Source organism: Plasmodium vinckei (genome assembly GCF_900681995.1).
Source record: "Plasmodium vinckei vinckei genome assembly, chromosome: PVVCY_08".
NCBI lineage: Eukaryota > Apicomplexa > Aconoidasida > Haemosporida > Plasmodiidae > Plasmodium > Plasmodium vinckei.
Window position 1 is genome coordinate 455,359 of NC_051300.1, and position 20,616 is coordinate 475,974.

Below are 20,616 nucleotides of genomic sequence, written 5' to 3' on the forward strand. Positions count from 1 at the left end.
TTTACTAATTACTATTTTTAAAATAAAATTTAGTTCCAATATGGCTAAATAAATCGCGTTGTTAATTAAAAAAAACAAATATGTCACTTAAAATATAAATAAATAAATAAATAAATATATATATATAATATTTATACAAATATTAAAGGCAAAACAAAAAAGGTATGTAACAATCATTACATATGTTCATGTATAGTTGATAACCCGTTTATGGTTTATTGGAAAATGGGTTGGTATATAACATAGACTACCATATCCATTTTTTTTTTCGAACATGAATATCTTTTGAGGCTTTGTAATAAAAGTTTTTATAAGTTGCTGAATCTAGAGTAAAATTTGGGGATATCATTTGTATATGGTTTTCTAATGTTTTAAAATTTAAATTAAGTTTTTTTGAACTTGATAAAAGTTTGAATAAATCAAAAATTTGAATATTTTGAAAATTATTTTTATGTGCAATTTCTACAATTTTATAAATAATATTATCATTTTTATAAGATATTTTTGCACAGGAATTTATATATTTAATTGCAAGTTGAGGAGATAAATAATTTTGATTTCTATCAAGTCTTGAAATTAAAATATTATCAACTATTGTAAATAATCTATTATGAATATAATATATTTTACTATATGCATATATTATATTAATTAAATCAGTAGGTTCCAATATATATATTTTATTACTATTAATAAATAATTCTGCTAATATATTATAGACATCTTTTTTCATATATAAATTTCTACTAAAACATAATAAATAGTTCATTAAATCTATGGATGTACAATTTTTAAAAAGGTAAACATAATTTGAATTAATATTAAAATGGGTATAATCCACTTTTGATAATAATATATTTATATTACAATTTATTTTTGTCAAAGAGATTAAACATTGAGCTAAGTCTGTATAATCCATATAACTATACATATGTTGTAAAAATAATAATATTTCATTATTTAATTCATCAATATGCATATTAAATTTGCTATATGAATATAAAATATTAGTTACACTTTTTGTCATATTCAATATTATTTCATGCTGCTCATTGTTGTTTATTAAAAGGTCGAGCGATGCAAAGTTGTCACTTTTTTCACTATCCAAATTTCGGTCACTATCCAAACTTCTGTCACTATCTACACTCATTTTGTAACTTTCAAAAACCTTTCTTCTCATAATATCCTCATTATAATGTTTTATATTTTTCAAAAAAGTCGGATATAAATAAAGAAATAACTTCTCATGGTATATTTTACACTTAGCATAAGAATATATTAATTTTATTAAATTATGAAAATTAAAACTTTTTTTTATATTATTATTTATAAAATAATTTCCTACATTAAAAAATAGTTTACTATAATTTTTATAAAAACTTTTATCCTCTTTAATAGTTTCTCTTGTTTTATTTGATACAACATTGTCGTCGGTCTGTTGCTCATAATTTATTTCCTTTATTTTTTTAGATGCCAAAATAATTCCAAAGCATTCTAAAATTTCGCATAGTTCTATGTTAGAAAAACAGGTATAATAATTTAAAATAACTTGTGTAACCTCTTGTAAAGGCATATTTTCAAATTCAATTATATTTCTTTTATATAATATTGAGGAAGAATAAAAAGTGTTACTAATAGTTAAGGTAGTACATGTACCTAGTATAATATCTTCCTTTAATTTTTTCATAATATGAAATAGCATTTTTGTGTCTTGATAAAAAGAATTTACTAATATTCGAAGTACTATTGATAATAATTCGGAGTCTGTTATTTTATATATATCATCATTTAAATTATTTTTTATTAAATTATTTATACACACTAACTTATTAACCGTGTGTAATAATAAAAATATTATTCTCATATCTTTTTCATTTTTTATAAAATATAACATTCTTCTATTTAACCCATTTTCTATATTTTCATTTATAAAATTTTTTTTTTTTTTTGACATTTTTATAAGTCTATATAAAACATTTAAAAATTTAACTCCATCTTTACTACATTCTTTTTCTATATCACCAATATCGTTATAATATTTTTCTTTATTTTTTCCATCTTTCAATTTAACCTTTGCTATATTGTTTAGTCTCCTATCTTTGTTTCTTCGTAAAATCGAGGATAACTGAAATATATTTCCATTATCTTCATATTTTATACTATCTACATAGGGATTATCACTATTGGTAGGTCCACCTAACTCGTCATTACTCCTTGTCGATGTCCCTTTCTTACTTTTTGAACCTAATTGATATAAATTTCTTCTTGAACTTGTATTAATATTATTTTTTTTTGCTTCTTTTTTCCATATTTTTATATGTTTACCTTCACAAGTATATTCAAACTTTCGAAAAATAAAACATGGTGGACACTGTTTTTTTATTTTATCATTTGGCTCTTGATCTATTATTTCATTTTTGATATAATTACTATGTGTTATATTTCTACATTTATTGTAATGAAAAATATATTTGTTTTTTTTTTTTATTTCTTCATTTATTCGAGTTAAATTTCGTATATAATTTATTTGGGTGAGCCAAAATTTTGGTGACTCGTTAAGGTAAATATGAAACATTTTACTAACTCGCTACATAGACCATAAAGGTTACCAAATATGTTTCCTTTCACCAAACACATAACAAATAAAAGAAAAAGAAATCAAAGAGTGTGAAATAATATTTACATTTTAAAAATAATGGCATATATAACTGAAATTAATTAATTATACGTATGCATACATAGCAGTACGAAATATGCAAATGGCTATCTATTTATTTTCCTTGTCGGTTTTTTGGTTTATGCTATTTATATTATCCTTCATATTATCAATTATGGGACTAAAAATATAATACCCACTACATACGCCTATAATGACTGCTACACATATACTCTTAAAGTCTGTTCTCCTTTTCATTTTTTTTTATAGCAATTTAAATATGGAATAATTCATGAAATTATATCTTCATCAAATTAATCAAACAAATATATAAAAAATTATAAAAATAAAGAAATCTTACATAAGGAAAATTTTCTATAAATATGTACAAAACTATTTAAAAAAACAAACATCCTACCCTCACTTTAGCAAATCCATAGATACATGTATAAATTAATACTACTCAATCAAACTGTTACTACTATAGAAATACACATATGTGTTTTGTCTTTAAATTTGATAATCTACCTTTTTAATACAATCTTAGCATTCAAACAATATGCCATAATTATGATTTATAAGAATGTTATAGATCGTGCTATATATATCTCATAATTTTTATAGAAAAAAAATATACATTATTATACTTTTTTATTTCCCCCTTTTTGATAAAAAATGGAAACACATTTTTTCTTATAGAAAATCGATACTATTTTTTAAATATATTAACACAAATAATATCGAACAAATTTTATTTTTTAATTTTCCGATGTTATAAAAATATTAACTCTATTCTTATAAGGCTTTACAAAAGCGGTAGTGTTATTATACACTTATTGCATATTTATTGATAATTTTTTATTTTTATTATTTTCCTAGTTCCATAACCATTTTATTACCTTCAAATATTTTCATATAAAATATTGCTATACTTATATAGAGAGAAAACCTTACATATAAAAAACATCCTCTCCTTAAACCACACCTAATACCATTATATCCATTTTTATATACCACACTTTTGTATATCTTCTTTATATATACCCTTATTTATTCAACAAAAAAAAAAGAATTTTTTTATAAATAAATGAAATTATGAAATTGCAATAAAAAATTCAAATTATGAGGAAAAATATAACTATAATTTATTTGTAATCTTATTATTTTTGTAGAAACCCCATAATCCTCATATTTTATATTGCTTACAATTTTAGGGAAGCTCAATGCGTGTATTTATTTTTGCGCAATACAATATTTATTCCTTTTTTATTATTCAAAATTATAACTTTGCATAAGTATAAATAATATGCATATTGTATAGGTATTTAATTAAGCCGCTATTATAATAAAATTGTTCGTAAAACAATAACAGGCTATATGTATATAGTAACATGTATACATGCTTTCAAGTAAAAAAAAAAATAATAAATTGTGTTGGCAATATAGTAAATAATATTAAATCTTTATAAAAATATATACAATTATTTTTTCTTATATTTATTTCCTACATTTACAAATTAATAAAAAAAACATTTCCATCATATTTAGTTGTAGATTAAATAATTTACATATCAAAATCTTGAAATATTATAATAAGTTCCTTTAATTTTATTCCCTTTTTTAATCTCTTATTATTTTAATTTAATTTTTTTTTTTTTTTTTTCAAAATGGCTAGTAGTAACGCAAATTTATTAACAGTTAAGGGAGAAAGTGACTATGGAAAATTAAACTCCTTTTTCGCTGATAATTCTTACTTTGAAAATTATATGTTAAGTGCAAATGATATAAAAATTTACTGTCAAATAAAATGTGTAATTAATAAAGATACTTATCCTCATTTATATCGTTGGTATAGCCATATTAGTTCATTACCTAAAAATGTTTTAGATAAATATATGGATAATAAAAATTGTAAAAAAAATTGTCAAAAAAAACCTGCCAATGATGATGATGATAATGATATAGATCTTTTTGGGGACACCAATAATGATGATAAAAGTATTTTAGAAAAGAAAAAACAAGAAAAAGAAGAAGCTTTGAAAAAAAAGAAACAAAAAGAAAAGGAAAAAAATAGATCTATATTAATCATCGAAATTAAACCAAAATCTATTGATACAGATATATCTAAAATTCCAAAACTCGTAAAAGAAAAAATTGTTGATGAAAATATTAAATGGGGAGAAGAAGTCAAGAAATTACCAGTTGCTTTTGGATTATATAAATTGCATATGTCTTGTATTATATATGATGATTTTGTTAATACAAATGAATTGATTGAAAAAATTGAAAATATAGATTTAGATAGTGAAGAAGATAAGAAAAAGAGAACATTAATTTTAGGAATTGATGATGAGGAATATGATGAAGATAGCCCAGAAGTTGAAGATGACTTAGACTTTTTAATCCAATCAGCTGAAATTATTACCTTTAATAAGTTATAAAAAAAAGAAATTATTCAATCTATCTTTATTATACATATTAATGTGGAAATATAATACATATTTAGTCTATAATTGTGTGCATTTATTTTATCTACAAACATGAAATTACATTTTTTATGCATACACCCATTTATAATTGCAAAAAAAATTAATAATTTAAGAAAAATAGTTTTATATTATTTTATAGTTATTGCGAAATCTTATGTTATGTGTTTATAAAATGGTAGTGGCATTGTACCTTTACATTTTTATTACTAGAATTATTTAACTTAATTATTTTTATGAACTTTTTATATATCGAAATATAAATAACAAATTGTTCCAATTAAATAGATTATAAAAAATATGATAAAAAGTTAAAATGAAAATAAACCCCATTTGAAGGACTAATAAAAATTATAATATAAAATTGCAATTAAAAATGCATATATTTATAGAAAATTAATTGACAAAGGTTATATTTGCTTAATTAGTAAATAAAGTAAACATAAATATGTAGATCTTGATAAATGATACAAAATAAACATGACCATTTAATGAATAGTTCTCATTATGTGTGCAAAAAAAAAAAAATGATAGCACAATAGGACAAAAAATAAAGACAGTGGAAATATTATTTATAACTTACAATATAATCATCGTCTTTTATATGTAAAATAACTGAATCATTTGGTTGAATTTTAATATTATATATACCATCAATATAAACAATAGTATTATTAGTATATGTCTTTATATCAAGATATTTACAATTATAAAGATGATCTGTTGCATCATATACATTATTTTCAACAGGCTCTTTAATTATGCATTTCATGTATTCACTACTAGGATGAAAACAAATCGAATTATTAATATATTCTGAAAATAAATCATAATTAATATTTTGAAAATTCTTTTTAATCTCATCATTATGTATATTTAAATATTCTTCAATTATATTTTTTATTTTTTTTTTATCAATTTTATGTACATTATATGCCCATGCAGTAGATCCTGTTCCACTCGTAATTAATAAAGCAGTACTTTTTAATTTTTTTACGATTTTATTATCAATATTAACATATGTACATATATTATTTTTTACTGCTTCATGTATATATACTTCATTAATACTTTTATAAGTTTTAATTTGATCTTCTTCAGACTTTTTAATATATACAGTTATATATCTTCTAGATATTTTTTTATATTTTTGTTTTTCAAAAAAATCATGTAATATTGTTTTTACATATTCTTCAATTCTAATGTTAATACTCGGAGCAGTTTCACACCAGTTTGTTAAAAAATTCTGAATTGGAATATTATTCAAACTTGTTCCTTTTTTTGATGGACTATCCTTTTCTGTTGTATCACCATAAAACAGTAAATTATTTTTCATAATCTTCTCAAGTATATTTACATCATTAGATGTTTGCTTTGTTTGGTTTGACTCATTAGCTTCTTCAATTTTGGCGTCATTTTCTTTTACCTTCACATTTATCTGCTCATAGTTATTGATAGAGCTTCGTATTTTTAGTTCCCTTTCTTTAAGCTCATTAATAAAATTTGAAACATCTGTAAATATGAAGTTTTTTTTTGTATTGTTATTATTGTATGTTTTTTCAAATTCATTAAAAGACGTATAACTATAATTCATGTCATCATTTGAATTAGATCGACCATAATTTAAACATAATTTCCCTTCTGAAGAATTGGGGTCACTATTTATACCAACCAACTCAATCGGATTATTTTCATTATTCGAATTTTCATCGATAATATATTTGTTTGCAATTATGTGTGCGGACTCTAGGTAGGTCCCATCTCCTCCTGCATATAATTCAAGACCAAATATATACACACATATAATGTACAAAATGAGAGAGAGAGAAAAAGTAAATTATATATCACAACCCACTTGTGTGGAAACTGAAATGGGCACATAAATGACGAGAAATTTTGTTGAAATGTACAACATAGTAAAAATTATGCATTAAAAGAATTTTTTTTTTATTTTTGGCTAGCTCATAAACTTACCGACACTAAATATTGCATCCGGAGAAAAAATACTAGAACTATTTATAGAAATACATTCTATATTTCTTTTATAGGCTTTAATTATCGAAACATGAATCTTATATTTTGTCCTTAATATATTAATTATATTATTAACAATAAGAGTGTGAGTAAAATGAGATAAATATGATGAAAAGAAATTTTTTAAAATATAATCATCTTTATATCCTTGTTTTCTTAAATTGTCATATTTAGTATATTTTTCTATTAATAATATTCTTTTATATTTTACTTTGTCATTTGTGGTGTCTACAGATTCAATATCTATCTCTTTGCTTCCTGTAGTTTTAATATGTTTATCTTTTTCTGCTACCATTTGATTTATTGCTAAATTATTTATAGGGTTATCTGAGTATACACAAAATTCTCTTTTGCATATAAAACTTTGGTTACCATATGGTACTACATTAATAATTTTAATTCTATTAGGTTGTTTACAATTTACAATAATAGTATTACTAATATATTTAATCCAGTGGCATGGCATAATTGTGTGTTTTTTTTTATTTTTTTTTTATTTTATTTCCACACAGTCATAAATATTTTCAATATTCCACTGAATTTTATTATATATTATTTAGTTCATTTTAATGTAGAATTAATTTATTTATATTCATTTAAATTGAAAACATGTTTAAATATTTTTTTATGCTATTTTTCATTTTCATCAATAATAGCCTAACACATAATTTATTATGATAATTTTTTTAGCCTATATCCAATCGTATTCTCAATTTTTTTTTTTTTTTTTCATTTTTTCGTTGTGCTTTAAAAGTTGGTAAAAAAATAATTATATTTTAAGATGGTATAAAAAATATAAGATAATACTTATATTATTTTCTATAAATTTGTATATACCATTTTTTTATTTCATGCTATACCAAAATAAGAATTAATATTCTTCATCGAATATTTTACAAACATATATAATCCTCATGTATTGTATTTACACAATGGTATATATAAATAAAATTATATTACATAATATTTCCAAAATGATAAATAAGATATAAAACGTATTTTAATTTATAATTTTTTTTTAATTTTCTATTATTTTATGTCTTAAAAAAGAAAGGGATTATACAAAAACTGTTTTACTAATATTTGTTTGAAAGTTTTATTTATAAAAAAGTAAAGTCTTTAAAAAAAATTTTAATTATATATATAGCAAAATAAAACAACTATTTATTTAAAAAAAAAAAAACTAGTTGAAAAAAAATAAATATTATTAATAAAAAGGTTTAGTATAAACAAAATATATTACAAACTCATTTTTTTCTTAAAGTTGCTAATAATGATGATGGTAAATTAACTTTTATAATTTTATCCTCATGTTTAAAAACACTAATTTCCATACCTGGTTCTAAGTATTCTTCGGACACACCAAAAATATTCATCGGTATTTCAACGTCTTCATAATTTTGATCTAAACAAACTACAATGTTTTTTTGTTTATCAGTATATTGTATATGCACATTTACTTTAACTGGCTCGATTTTATCAACCTTAGCTTGGCATGCAAATTTTACGGAGGAACTCTTTAGCGTGCTCAAGTCTACAAAAGATATCTGCACACGTTTCAAAAAAAGTATAATTGCATAGGTATGTATATATATAGAAAGAAAGAGAGAGAGAGAGATATGATATTGTTGTATGTACTTTCTTATAAACACGTTCAAAAAGCAGACTGTTTGGTGATACCTCACTATTCAATGCAGTCATAAATTAGCTTACCATATTTGTAGTTGCCAATCTGCCTTGTTTAATTTGCCTTTGTTCCGTCACCTCACAATATTTATCATTATGAAAAAATATATTACCACTTCTTAATTCATTTGCTAAAACAGATACATATCTTTTGTGTGCTACAAAATAATTGTTCTGAAATATATTTAGTTGATTGAAACCTAATCGACTATTTATTTTTAAAGATTTAGCCATATTATTATATATATTCACCATTTTTTTAACTTTAAAGGTCTGAAAAAATTAGCTATTTATATTATATGCTTGATTTACATTTATCGTAAAATATGCTAAATAAAATTAATTAAAATTTGTAAAATTGAAAAAAATGAATATCCATACAAGCATGCATATACATATATGACCATGCTTGTTTTACTAACAAAAGTTACATAAAAAATATTTAAAAAAAAAAAAAAATATTAGAATGTTTTATTCTCCCTTTATTATTATGTAGAATATTTATTTTATTTTTTTTTTTTTCGGACTTATATCAGCATCATACACTCAATTATTTTATGCTAACTTGTGTTAATTTAAAGAATATCAACATAATCCATTTTACATATATATATATATATATATATATATATATATATATATATATATATATATTTTTTTTATTATCCATCCAAAATTAATCACATTTTAAATGATCAAAATATATAGTGAAAAAAATAGCTATATTTATACCAACATGTTTTAAAACAAAATCGTCTAAACTGGTATACACATTTGTAGAAAATACTTATCCTTATATATTCATATGATCATATTGCCATACACTTGTGAGGGTACAAAAATAGTATGATTAAAATTGTAAAAAAATTGACTTATTGTTTGTGTGCAAATAAAAAAAAAATAATAAATAAATAAATTATAAGTAAGGCGTAAAAAAACTAGCTATAGAGGGAGGATAAGAAAACGTAAATGTTCCAAAAGGAATGAATAATCATGGTGACAAGTATATTGTCTGTGTAAATATAAATATAAGACCAAAAAAATGATAAAAAAAATAAAGGTATTATATTAAAAATATTTAAATGGTGAATAGCAAAAAGTAATGATGAAAATGTAACAGCATAATGTATATTCATAAATAAACTTAAACTTTTAAGAACAAAAAATCTATAAATAAATTCTTCAAAAAATGGGGCACTAAAACATGGACTTATTACACATAAAAATGTTGAAAGAAATTCTTTTTCATTAATTATATTGTCTATACTGTTTTCTATATATATATCATCATCATTGTGAAAATAATTTATTATTGTATTATTCAATAAGTCTATAATATTAAAAATGTAATGAGAGCATACATATCCATATATAACTTTAAAACACCAACTATCTTTGTATCGGAAATTTAAACTGCTCACATTGTTTTTGAAATAAGGGTATAAAAATTTACTGAATATTTTAACACTGCACCCTACCCACATGAAATGCCCAATTAGTATCTGCTCAGGGAATGGAAAAATAAGATGAAAAATATGTTGAAAAATAAGTTGAAAAATGAACAAAATAACAAAATAGAAAGGCAAATGATCCCTCCTACCATATATGAACTACTCACCTGCAATGATTTTATAGTCGTGTCGGAGATATCCAAATTAAAGGATTTGGAATATCTCAATATCTGCTCAGCGTATATCGAAACATACCCTGCAAAAGATGTTATGCATATATACATGTATTTGATATGATTGATGTAAATAACATTGTTTGATGGCATATCTCTTGTGGGAAGAGGTAACCTTCTTTATCCAGGAAGTAAACATATTATCATGTTTTTCTCCCACACTATAGATTACATTATTATTCTTTGTAACTAACCTGATAATATATAGGAGGCAAGAAATAAAACTGCTACTGTTAATATATTTTTTCTCTTGTCTTCTTTCAAAGGTATTGTAAATCTGTTTGGTGCTAATCTGGTTTTAAAACTTCCAAAATTTGATATAATATTTTTTAAAAAAAATAACGATGAAAAAATAAGAAATGCATTATTAAAATCTAGGCCCATAAGAATATTCGAATGATTAGGTATTAGCTGATAGGGAAATAAAATAATAAAATTCTTAGACAATAAATAAAAATGTAAAAAAAAAAATGATATAGAAATTAAAATCTGTGAACCTAATGAAGTTGTAAACTTTTCTGTTATAAAACTTGTTCCATTTTTCATATACAATAATATTTTTGAAAACAAATATACATTTTTTTTATAAAAATTAGATAACTGTTCTTTTATTATATTTCTATGTTTTATATTATTTATTGAATTGTCATTTGATTTTAAATGAACTGCAAACTTTTTGTATGTGTATGTTTGTTTTATCTTTCTTAATGCAGACGAGTTTATTTTATTATATCCCCCATGTTTTTTATATTTATGTATAATTATATTATTCTTGTTTATTTTAAACCCTTCAATCAACATAAAACAAATTATGTTAATGCACAGAAAAATCAAAACCCTAAACATCATTTTCACCCGCTACTATAATTTTGTCTCCCTTTTCTTGGTCTTTCATTTTTAACTATTCAAAAATAAAAGTAAAAAATATATCCCTTATCATGTATTAATTTCAAAAATCTAAACTATTCGAATTATTGGAAAAATTTGAAAAAGCCAAAATCCTAAAACATTGCAAACTAATTCATAACAAGAATAAACAAATGTATGGAGGAGAAAAAAAAAAAAAAAAAATTATGCCTGGCCTTAAAGTGGATTCCAAAGCTTATGGCTATATTTACAAACCTTCGTACATTTTAGTAAAAAATTATTAAGTACCAATGGAAAGAAATAAAAAAAAAAAGAAAGAAATATATTGTACATATTTCTTATTTATATATGTCACCATGTAGTAGTTATTATATGGGCGGGCTTGCTAACATTTTGGATTGGGCGCGATTTGGTTTTCCTCATCAAATGTACGTATTATATTATGTTACTTTTTCTTAAAAAAAATTATAATAAACACAAAATAATTTAATAAAAAAACATCTTCATATGCCATGCACATATTTCAATTAGTTAGTAAATTTCATTATAAAAATAGTATCACATTTGTAAGCATAGGATAGGTACATATTTTTTATGGGTATATTCATAGAATAACTTACATAATGATACAAGAAAAATAAATTTAGTTAATTACTTGAGGTACAAGATAAAGAATATGCTATTCACATAAATTGTGTCAATCTTACTTTTTCTCATATTTATTTGTCATTTTTTTTATTTCCTTATATTTTATACATAAATGGATAAAAATAACGTCTTAGAAAAAATAGAAAAAAGCGGATATAATTCAGAAATTTTTCTAAATCAGTATTTTGATATTTACGTAAGTGACAATAATGAGCCTCTTCATTTAGAACATGCTATTGTAAAAGAGAAAATTCAAAATTTAAAAAATTATATTAATGATGAAAAAGTTAAATTAAATAATAAAATCAATGAAGAAACAATAAATTTTAAAGAAAAAAACCTTTATGTTAAAAAATGTATTGATAATATAATAATTTCAAATATAGCTATTCATACTAATGTAAATCAGATTAATCATAAAGCCATAAATGAAAAGGATGTATCGAGTGATGACTGTTTTGAGAGGAAATCACCCCAAAAAACAACCAATCTTTATACCAACTTAACAGATGCAGAATATGATGCAGCCAATTCTGAACAAGAAGGGAATTATGCACAGAGCAAACAGTTTTACAGTGATGAAGCAGAATGTAAGGTGTCAGTAAAAAGGAAAGAGAACAGGGATGAAACTGATGACGAAGTAGAAAATGACGAGGGAAACATTTTTGCTATCGAGACAAATGAAAACATTTCAGAGTGGCTAAAAAAAAGTATTGAACTTAAGGGAACTTTAGATAAAATTAAAAAGTGTTTACTATTTTTGAAATGCTATCCAACCATAGAAAAGAATATAAAAGAATTATTATTATTAGGAGGGAACTCAAATTTAGACACAGATGAAAAAATAAAAAATGTGTTAAAGATTTATGAAAATTTAATATATATAAATGAACATGAAGAAATTATAAAAGATTTAAAAAATAATTATTCATTTGAAAAATTTTATTCTATATATTCAAATAAATTTTTTGATGATTTTTATCTTTTATTAAATGATATTATATTTGCATATATGATTAATAATGTTAATATAAATATTTATGAAATTGTAAATATATATATTTATCTCTTAGATATATATTTTAATTATATGGATATAAAAGAATATGATTATGAGTATCAGATAAATCAAATTAATAAAAAGTTAATTCTATATCTTACTGAAAATTATTTTTCAAAAACATTTTTAAAATTCGTCCAATCAGAACAAAATTTATTAATATATAATATTATGATTATTTATTATGAATACTTTACTTCCTTTATAGAAGAGAAAAAAGAATCCATGATAAATATTCTGCACATCTTTATGGATAAGTTGGAAGAAGTTTCAAATAAAAAAAAAAGTGTTATAGACAAAGTCATCTCAAAAATAGAGAAACAAATGACAGACTCACAATGTAGTAAAACTGATAGTCATTTCATGCTATCACTACAGAAAGACAACCATTCACAAATGGGTGACCCACGACAAGCATACATCGATAAATACTTTGTCAACCTTTTTAAGGAAAGCGTAAATGTTGTATGTACTTATATAGAAAATTCAAAAATGTTGAAAAATTTTGATAATGATACAAAAAAAAATATGGTATTTAAAATTATAGACTCATTAAATACGAGTATAAATATATTAACAAATATGCCATTATTTATAAATAAAAAATATATATTACAAAAAATATTAAAAGAAAGTATTTTTATTAATAAAGATATTATAAATGAATATATAATTAATGTTACAAATATTTCTAAATTTTATAATGACAGTTTTGAAAATATAAATTTAAAGGTTCATACTTTTGATAGACATAATTTATTATTACAAAATAAACTTTTAATATTTTTTACAGATTTACAAAATGATATAAAAAATATTATAGATAATAAAAAAGATGAAATTAATAATAATACTATATTTCATTCACAATTTTTTCGTTTTCTTATTTTTTTCTCATATATTCATTATATAGATACAGAATTTCTTTTACTTTTTATAAATATATATAACTTTTTATATGAAATAATTTATAATATTAAAGAAGAAATAAAAAGTAAGGAAACACAAAACAGACAAAGAGGCAAACACACAAATGAACATAACATATTTGGTAGAGACAATCAAAGTTATAACATAGATCATGCTAAAAATAATAATAATAATATAAATAATGAAATCGAAAAAGAAAATAGTCAAATAATTATTGATGAATCATTACAAACACAAGAATATCTTAATACTTCAAATATGGTCATTGATTATATAAAAAATATTATTTCTATTTTTTTTAATTTGCTAAATATATTTGATATAATTTTTAGAGATTACATTAAATTGTCTTCTTACATTTTTGAAAGAACATATTATTATTTTAATAATAATAGTTATACAAATATTTTATGTAAGTTTTACATATCTAGAGAAAAAACATATCCTCCAGAAATATATGCCAATGTAGCCCATTTACATAATTTTTTTTTTCACGGAGACTTTTCAAAAAAAAACAAAAACAACACCAATAATTCTCATAACATTGTTGAAGAAACTATAAGCATAAATGATGAAGACGAACTAGCTAAAGAAAGTAATGTATCTATACAAAACGAATACCCATCTTCAAGCAATATTGATGAGGCAGACAAACTATCTGAATCAGTAACCGAGAAAGGGGAAAAAAATACCAATAAAAAAATAAGGAAAAAAAATGATGAACCAAATTATAATTCTTCTACAATTTTTGACGATAGTGAATTAGAAGAATATGGAAAATATTTATTAAAATCATCTATATCTAAATTAAAAGAAATAAAAAATACGATTGAAAAAAATGTAATTCAATTCTCTTTAATTCCTTTATATGCACATTTAAATAAATATATAGAAAAAATCCGTTACATAAAACAGGATGCAAATATAAAGTTTTATGACCCTCATGAAAATATATGTTTATTAGTAGAAACTATTTTTGCTTTTATCGAAATATATTATGAAAACAAAAATACTAATTTATTACAAGAATTATTTTTACATTTATCAGAGAAATATTTTTCACTTATAAATACAATTCAAATTGTAAATAAAAATATTATTTTACAAATACAAGCGGATGTTAATTATTTAATTAATGTCTGTACAAAGTTTAAAATCCAAAATTACAAGTTTCTTTTTTTACTCAACCAGTTTCTTTCCTTTTATTTTGTCATAACTGCTAATAATGAAATTGGCACCATCGATGTTCATACCTCTTTTCAATCATATGCAAATGAAAATATAGAAAAGGAAACAAACATTAGTTTTGACATAACTTCTGATGATATTTCAAGAACTGCAACGAATATGATGCATATTTTTAAAGACCAATGATGCTGCAAATTTATCCAACTATACAACTATCTACTTATATAACTATATAATTATCGAACTATATAAATATACAATTTTTTTGTACCTTTTTAACAATTTACATGAATTATTTTACAAAACTAACTTCTCATGTTTTGTCATTTTTCTTCCACTTCCTACTTGCATACTCTCTTCGCTTGTTTAGAAGAGAACTTGTTCATACCGAATTTATTACTACATCTTTTTTTTTATTATTACTTCTTTTTTTTTGTAATCTTTCCTGCCTTTAAAAATGTTGAATCCATTTTTGGCTAACACATAAGGGCCGACTACCAAAATAATTGTGGCTATACATGTGTAAAAATTTTACATTAAGTAGGCTAAACTTTACTAAAACTTTTTTTCATATTTATTTCGAAGCAAAATAATTTTCCATAAAAATTAAAAGCAAAGTAATATTAATTTTGCATTCAAAGAAATATTTATTTTTTCTCACATTTTCTAACTTATTTTAATATCAAAGTGGGGGATAATTAAGCTATACATATTCCCCCAGTATATGTAATAAATAATATATGCATATCTGTTACACGGTTCACATAGTTAATTACATTTATATATAAATGAATTATTGCTAATCAAAATAATTAATATATGTAAAGATGGAATGATAATTTAAAGTTTTAGCATTTTTTTATGTTTTCATTTTTATATATTTACATAAATACATACATACGTTTCCTTGCTCTGAGTTTTCCTCTTATGTTCTCTTTGAGCAGGCCTACAATGAAAATATGATATACTATTTTATTTTTTGCATTATTTTGCTATCATTATTTAACAAAAACAAATATAATGTGATAAATGTTAACTTAGAAAAAACACATAAAGGGAGTTACCTAAATTCGGGAACATTTCAAAAAAATACAAAATCGGCTAGTCGGTTGAACTATGGGAAATTTTTTTTTCTCTACCCTCATAATGGAAATAAGTTAACCAGTAAAAATGTAAATTATTTTAATAATATTGTAAATACTGATCATATTTTTAAATATGGAGATAAGTATACATCTAACAAATTGAATAATAAAACAAAACGAGTTTATTTTGAAAGAAATGGTATTAATGTTCCAAATGATGTAGCTATGTTTGGCCAAACAAATGTTTACTATATAAGAGAAAGTATATATAATAAAAATAAAAATAACTTAATACCAAATGAAATAGATAGTGATTATATAGAGGAACTCCAAGATACTGAATCGATGGAGTCTGATCAAACAAAAAGTTCTGATACCCCCATGGGTAGTAATACATATATTAGCGATACCAACAAAACGGACAATGATATAAACCCTGATAATAATCAAACAGATAAACAAAATCAAATTTTTAGTTACATAAATACGGAACGAGATTACGTTACACAAGTTGGTAACTCTCCACAAGTAAATGTGTATGAAAGGAATTATAAAGCCGATGAAAATAAATTAAATCGAATTTTTGAAAATATTAATGAAGTAAATATACAACTATTGAAAGATATAAAAAGTATAGATGATAAAGAAAAAACTTTAAATAAAAAAGTTATAGAAAAAGTAAGAGAAGATATAAAAAAATATCAAGAAACAAATGAAATAATGGATATAAAAGGTAATATAGTAAAATCAAATATTAGTAATAAACATAAAGGAAAGGAAGATGGGCAAGAAGATAATAATCTTACTAATTCTGATATGGATGAAGATGAAAAAAATGAAGTACTTAAAAAATTATATATGATTGATAAAAAAACAGATAAATATTTAGAAGAAGATGTTTATTTTGTTATACAATCTTGGCTACCTGATATAAAAATTGATGACACACTTATTATTATCGATAATATTGAAAAAAATTATAATACCTTTGATATTTCAAAATATTATGAAAAATTTAAAGAAGCTAAACTAGCAAATAAATCTTCAGATTCAAATCAAAATATTTATGAAAACTTATCAAATTTACAAAATTATCAACTTGAAAATATTCCAAATAATATAAATGATGATACAGAAATAGAAAATGAACATGTACAGTCATATAATAATACATATAATAAGCTAAATAATTATAACCTTAAAAAATATTCATATACATATACTACTAATGATAATATGGATACTAAGTTTAATAAAAATGAACCTATGCCACCAATAGTTATAATTAATACAAAAAAAAATTTTATGGTTCAAGAATGGGAAAACCGAAATTTTAAAAACAGACAAAAAAGAAATAAATCATATGAATATACAAGAATTCAAAGAGCCTTTAGACCTTTTTCTTACATTGATTTAAGTGATATTTCATGTATATATAAAAATAATTTATTACAAATAAAAATGAAATTATCTCATAGAAAATATAAAAATGATGTATATCCATTCTTTGTTCCAATTAATAAATATTCTGATGATTTACTCGATTTTAATGGATATAAACAAAATGGAGACAATGCATGGTCTTTTTTTTGGCACAACTTTAATTATGACCAAGACACAGATTATAACTTTTTAAACAGAAATGTTAAACTAAATCTTACAGAAACCAAGTTTGAGGAAGTTAACAAAAAAAAATCCAAGAAAATTATGAGAAAACTGTTGAAAGAAACCAAGGGCAAATAATATAGACACTGCATAGAAGTCTTTATATATGTCAAAAAAACACTTATATCATATTTTTCTTCTTTTTCTTCTTTATCTTTTTTTTGTTTATTTTATGCTACTTTACCCATTACATAAATGTAATGTACACAATAAGATAAATTTATGTGTGTACCTCCTTTTTCGGGGTTAAAAATACTTTTAAAAAGGGTATACCCCGAAAATTACACATTATTATTGAATTCAATTAAAATTTTTTTATATGTATACAAAACTGTTTTTTTAAATTTATTATATTTGAAAATATTTAAAAACTTTTCTAAAATTATTAACAATTTAATCTCTTTTTTAATTTAATGTATATACGATATTTGTATTACAAACAAAAACCAAATAAAGGAAGGCAAGAAAATAACTACGAAACCGATACAACTACATACTATATAAAATATAGTCTCATTCTATGAATGTGCATATTTTTTTCTCATTATTTTGTTAAATTTTTCTGGAATTTGAAAAATTTTTTTCCTCCCCTATTTAATAATTTTCTTCAACTATTCATTATAAATATATATTCATGGGTTAACAAGTTTGCTAGGAAAATTACTTAATTTATTGTATTAAAAAATTAGCAGTAAATAAAAATTATATTACATGCAACCCGGATTTTATAAATAAATGTTTTAGTAAAACACTATGAATAAATTATAATTACCGTTGCAACATTTTAATAATACCACCACCAAATGAAAACCAAATCAATTCCATTTATTTCTTTTTGGGATTTAATAAAAACACATCAAAAGAACTTTTTTGTAAAATATGTTTTTACGAAGAAAACCAAATGCAAATAAGGGAAAGCTTATAAAAACAAGCCTTTAATTTAATGTTGTAAAAAATTATAAAAAAAAAGGAGAAAAAAAAGAGAAAAAAAGAGAAAAAAATAAATGCTAATTTTTTTACAAAATAAAAGTAAAAATTAATATTTATATAAACCAAATTTATTAAAAAAAAAAAATGTGTGTAAAATGTTGTATATAGTGCGAAAAAGTAAAGGAGACAAAAAAGCTCTAAAAAATATTTATTTATTTTTTATGACTGTTCATATAATTATGAAATAATTATTGTTTTTTTTATTGCCGATTCATACTTTTTGTGTAATTATAAAGTGTATTTTTTTTTTTTTGCAATAATATTGTTATAATCTACTAAATTAAAACAGCAACATTGGATAATATTTAGCTGTTGTATACCCCCAAAAACGAAAAAAAGGTATTATATATATATATTAAATTAAAAAAAATTATTTTAAAAAAATAATAATAAATAAATATTTTTATATAAATACATAACAAAAATATGTATTATACACATTTGTAATAAAAATTGCATTTTTTCTATAATTTTTATTTGCTCACTTTATTAACGTTGTAGAGTTTCAAAAAATAAATTTATTTTTGTCATTAATCTTTCGAAAAAATATCCAATCATTTAAGAGGTATTACATTCTTTATATTTTTTTACCAACATGATTGTACTTTCATTGTGTTGTGCTTTATAATTTCCTTCTATACTTTTTTATGAGCATTTCCGTGTGCTTGCCAACACATATATGTAACACTTTTTTTATTTATTTCAGAAAATGGGATGCAGACAATCTAAAGCAAAAGAACCTGTAACAGCACGCCAAAGTACTATTGCGCGAAAAAACACAGAACATGAAGAAAAGGATAATGCTCCATTTGCAATGAAATGTAATTAATCTATGGAAATATAGCATTCCATATATATATATATATAACGACCAAATGAACAGTGTCCATGTGGAAAACTGACATAGTATATGCACACATAGCTAGTGTTTCTTTTGTATACTAGAACATGCAAAGGATCTTACTAATAACTATGTGTGTATTAACAATATTTATACAAATTAAAATATATATTTTTTCCTCATTACTTTTTATAATCGTAGCGGCGAAGAATATGTCATTGGATATAAAGCCACCACCCGTTAAGGCAATTCCAAAAATTACCCCAAAACATGCACAAAGAAAAGCAAGCTCAAAAAAATTCACATAAAAAATTAGAAAAAACATTTTAAGGAATTAGATTTTTTTTTTGTATATTTTATGATTCCAAAAATTATAATAATTTATAAATATTTTCATTGGCAATATTTCATAAAATACAAAACAATATATATACATATATATCCATATGTAAGAAGAAATAAATAAATTTGAAAAGTTGTTCAACTCATTATTAAGAGAGAATAACTACACAATTCCTGACTTTTAAGTTATATTCAATGAATATGATATTAAACTCATTAATATATGCTTTTTTTTTACAATTTTAATATAATTTTTGATCTATATAAATACATGTGTGTACATGCATTTTCCGCTTTATTTCTTATGTTTTTGTTTTTGTTTGGTGATGTTATTTTTTTAGATTGTAACTAATTAAAACATTTTATTAAATTTATACAATATTAGCTTAAGTTATTTATGCTTTTCGAAAAGGAGAGCATAAGACAGAGGGGTGTGCTAAATAATGCAAAAAAA

The 20,616-nt window shown here is 22.2% G+C and overlaps 8 protein-coding genes across 8 annotated transcripts; 4 read left to right on the forward strand and 4 right to left on the reverse strand.

Annotated features, from left to right (window-relative positions):
• Positions 1-247: 247 nt before the first annotated feature.
• On the reverse strand, positions 248-2,575 carry PVVCY_0801150 (conserved Plasmodium protein, unknown function; the record flags this gene model as incomplete). The annotated part of the gene is made up of 1 exon (XM_008626919.2): positions 248-2,575. The coding sequence occupies one exon, from the start codon at positions 2,573-2,575 to the stop codon at positions 248-250; it is 2,328 nt and encodes a 775-aa protein (XP_008625141.2).
• A 1,748-nt stretch (positions 2,576-4,323) lies between these two features.
• Positions 4,324-5,097, forward strand: PVVCY_0801160 (elongation factor 1-beta, putative; the record flags this gene model as incomplete). Its single annotated transcript, XM_008626920.2, has 1 exon — positions 4,324-5,097. The coding sequence occupies one exon, from the start codon at positions 4,324-4,326 to the stop codon at positions 5,095-5,097; it is 774 nt and encodes a 257-aa protein (XP_008625142.1).
• A 613-nt stretch (positions 5,098-5,710) lies between these two features.
• On the reverse strand, positions 5,711-7,642 carry PVVCY_0801170 (conserved Plasmodium protein, unknown function; the record flags this gene model as incomplete). The annotated part of the gene is made up of 2 exons (XM_008626921.2): positions 5,711-6,909; positions 7,117-7,642. 2 exons carry the CDS (start codon positions 7,640-7,642, stop codon positions 5,711-5,713), a joined length of 1,725 nt encoding a protein of 574 aa, XP_008625143.2.
• A 781-nt stretch (positions 7,643-8,423) lies between these two features.
• PVVCY_0801180 (conserved Plasmodium protein, unknown function) lies at positions 8,424-9,117 on the reverse strand (the record flags this gene model as incomplete). Its single annotated transcript, XM_008626922.2, has 2 exons — positions 8,424-8,723; positions 8,890-9,117. 2 exons carry the CDS (start codon positions 9,115-9,117, stop codon positions 8,424-8,426), a joined length of 528 nt encoding a protein of 175 aa, XP_008625144.1.
• Positions 9,118-9,800: 683 nt separating this feature from the next.
• PVVCY_0801190 (protease, putative) lies at positions 9,801-11,395 on the reverse strand (the record flags this gene model as incomplete). Its single annotated transcript, XM_037634229.1, has 3 exons — positions 9,801-10,364; positions 10,481-10,569; positions 10,741-11,395. The coding sequence occupies 3 exons, from the start codon at positions 11,393-11,395 to the stop codon at positions 9,801-9,803; spliced, it is 1,308 nt and encodes a 435-aa protein (XP_037490361.1).
• Positions 11,396-12,173: 778 nt separating this feature from the next.
• On the forward strand, positions 12,174-15,425 carry PVVCY_0801200 (conserved Plasmodium protein, unknown function; the record flags this gene model as incomplete). Its single annotated transcript, XM_008626924.1, has 1 exon — positions 12,174-15,425. One exon carries the CDS (start codon positions 12,174-12,176, stop codon positions 15,423-15,425), a length of 3,252 nt encoding a protein of 1,083 aa, XP_008625146.1.
• A 773-nt stretch (positions 15,426-16,198) lies between these two features.
• On the forward strand, positions 16,199-18,067 carry PVVCY_0801210 (conserved Plasmodium protein, unknown function; the record flags this gene model as incomplete). Its single annotated transcript, XM_008626925.2, has 1 exon — positions 16,199-18,067. One exon carries the CDS (start codon positions 16,199-16,201, stop codon positions 18,065-18,067), a length of 1,869 nt encoding a protein of 622 aa, XP_008625147.2.
• Positions 18,068-19,688: 1,621 nt separating this feature from the next.
• On the forward strand, positions 19,689-20,128 carry PVVCY_0801220 (conserved Plasmodium protein, unknown function; the record flags this gene model as incomplete). The annotated part of the gene is made up of 2 exons (XM_037634231.1): positions 19,689-19,800; positions 20,022-20,128. The coding sequence occupies 2 exons, from the start codon at positions 19,689-19,691 to the stop codon at positions 20,126-20,128; spliced, it is 219 nt and encodes a 72-aa protein (XP_037490362.1).
• Between the last annotated feature and the right edge of the window lie 488 nt (positions 20,129-20,616).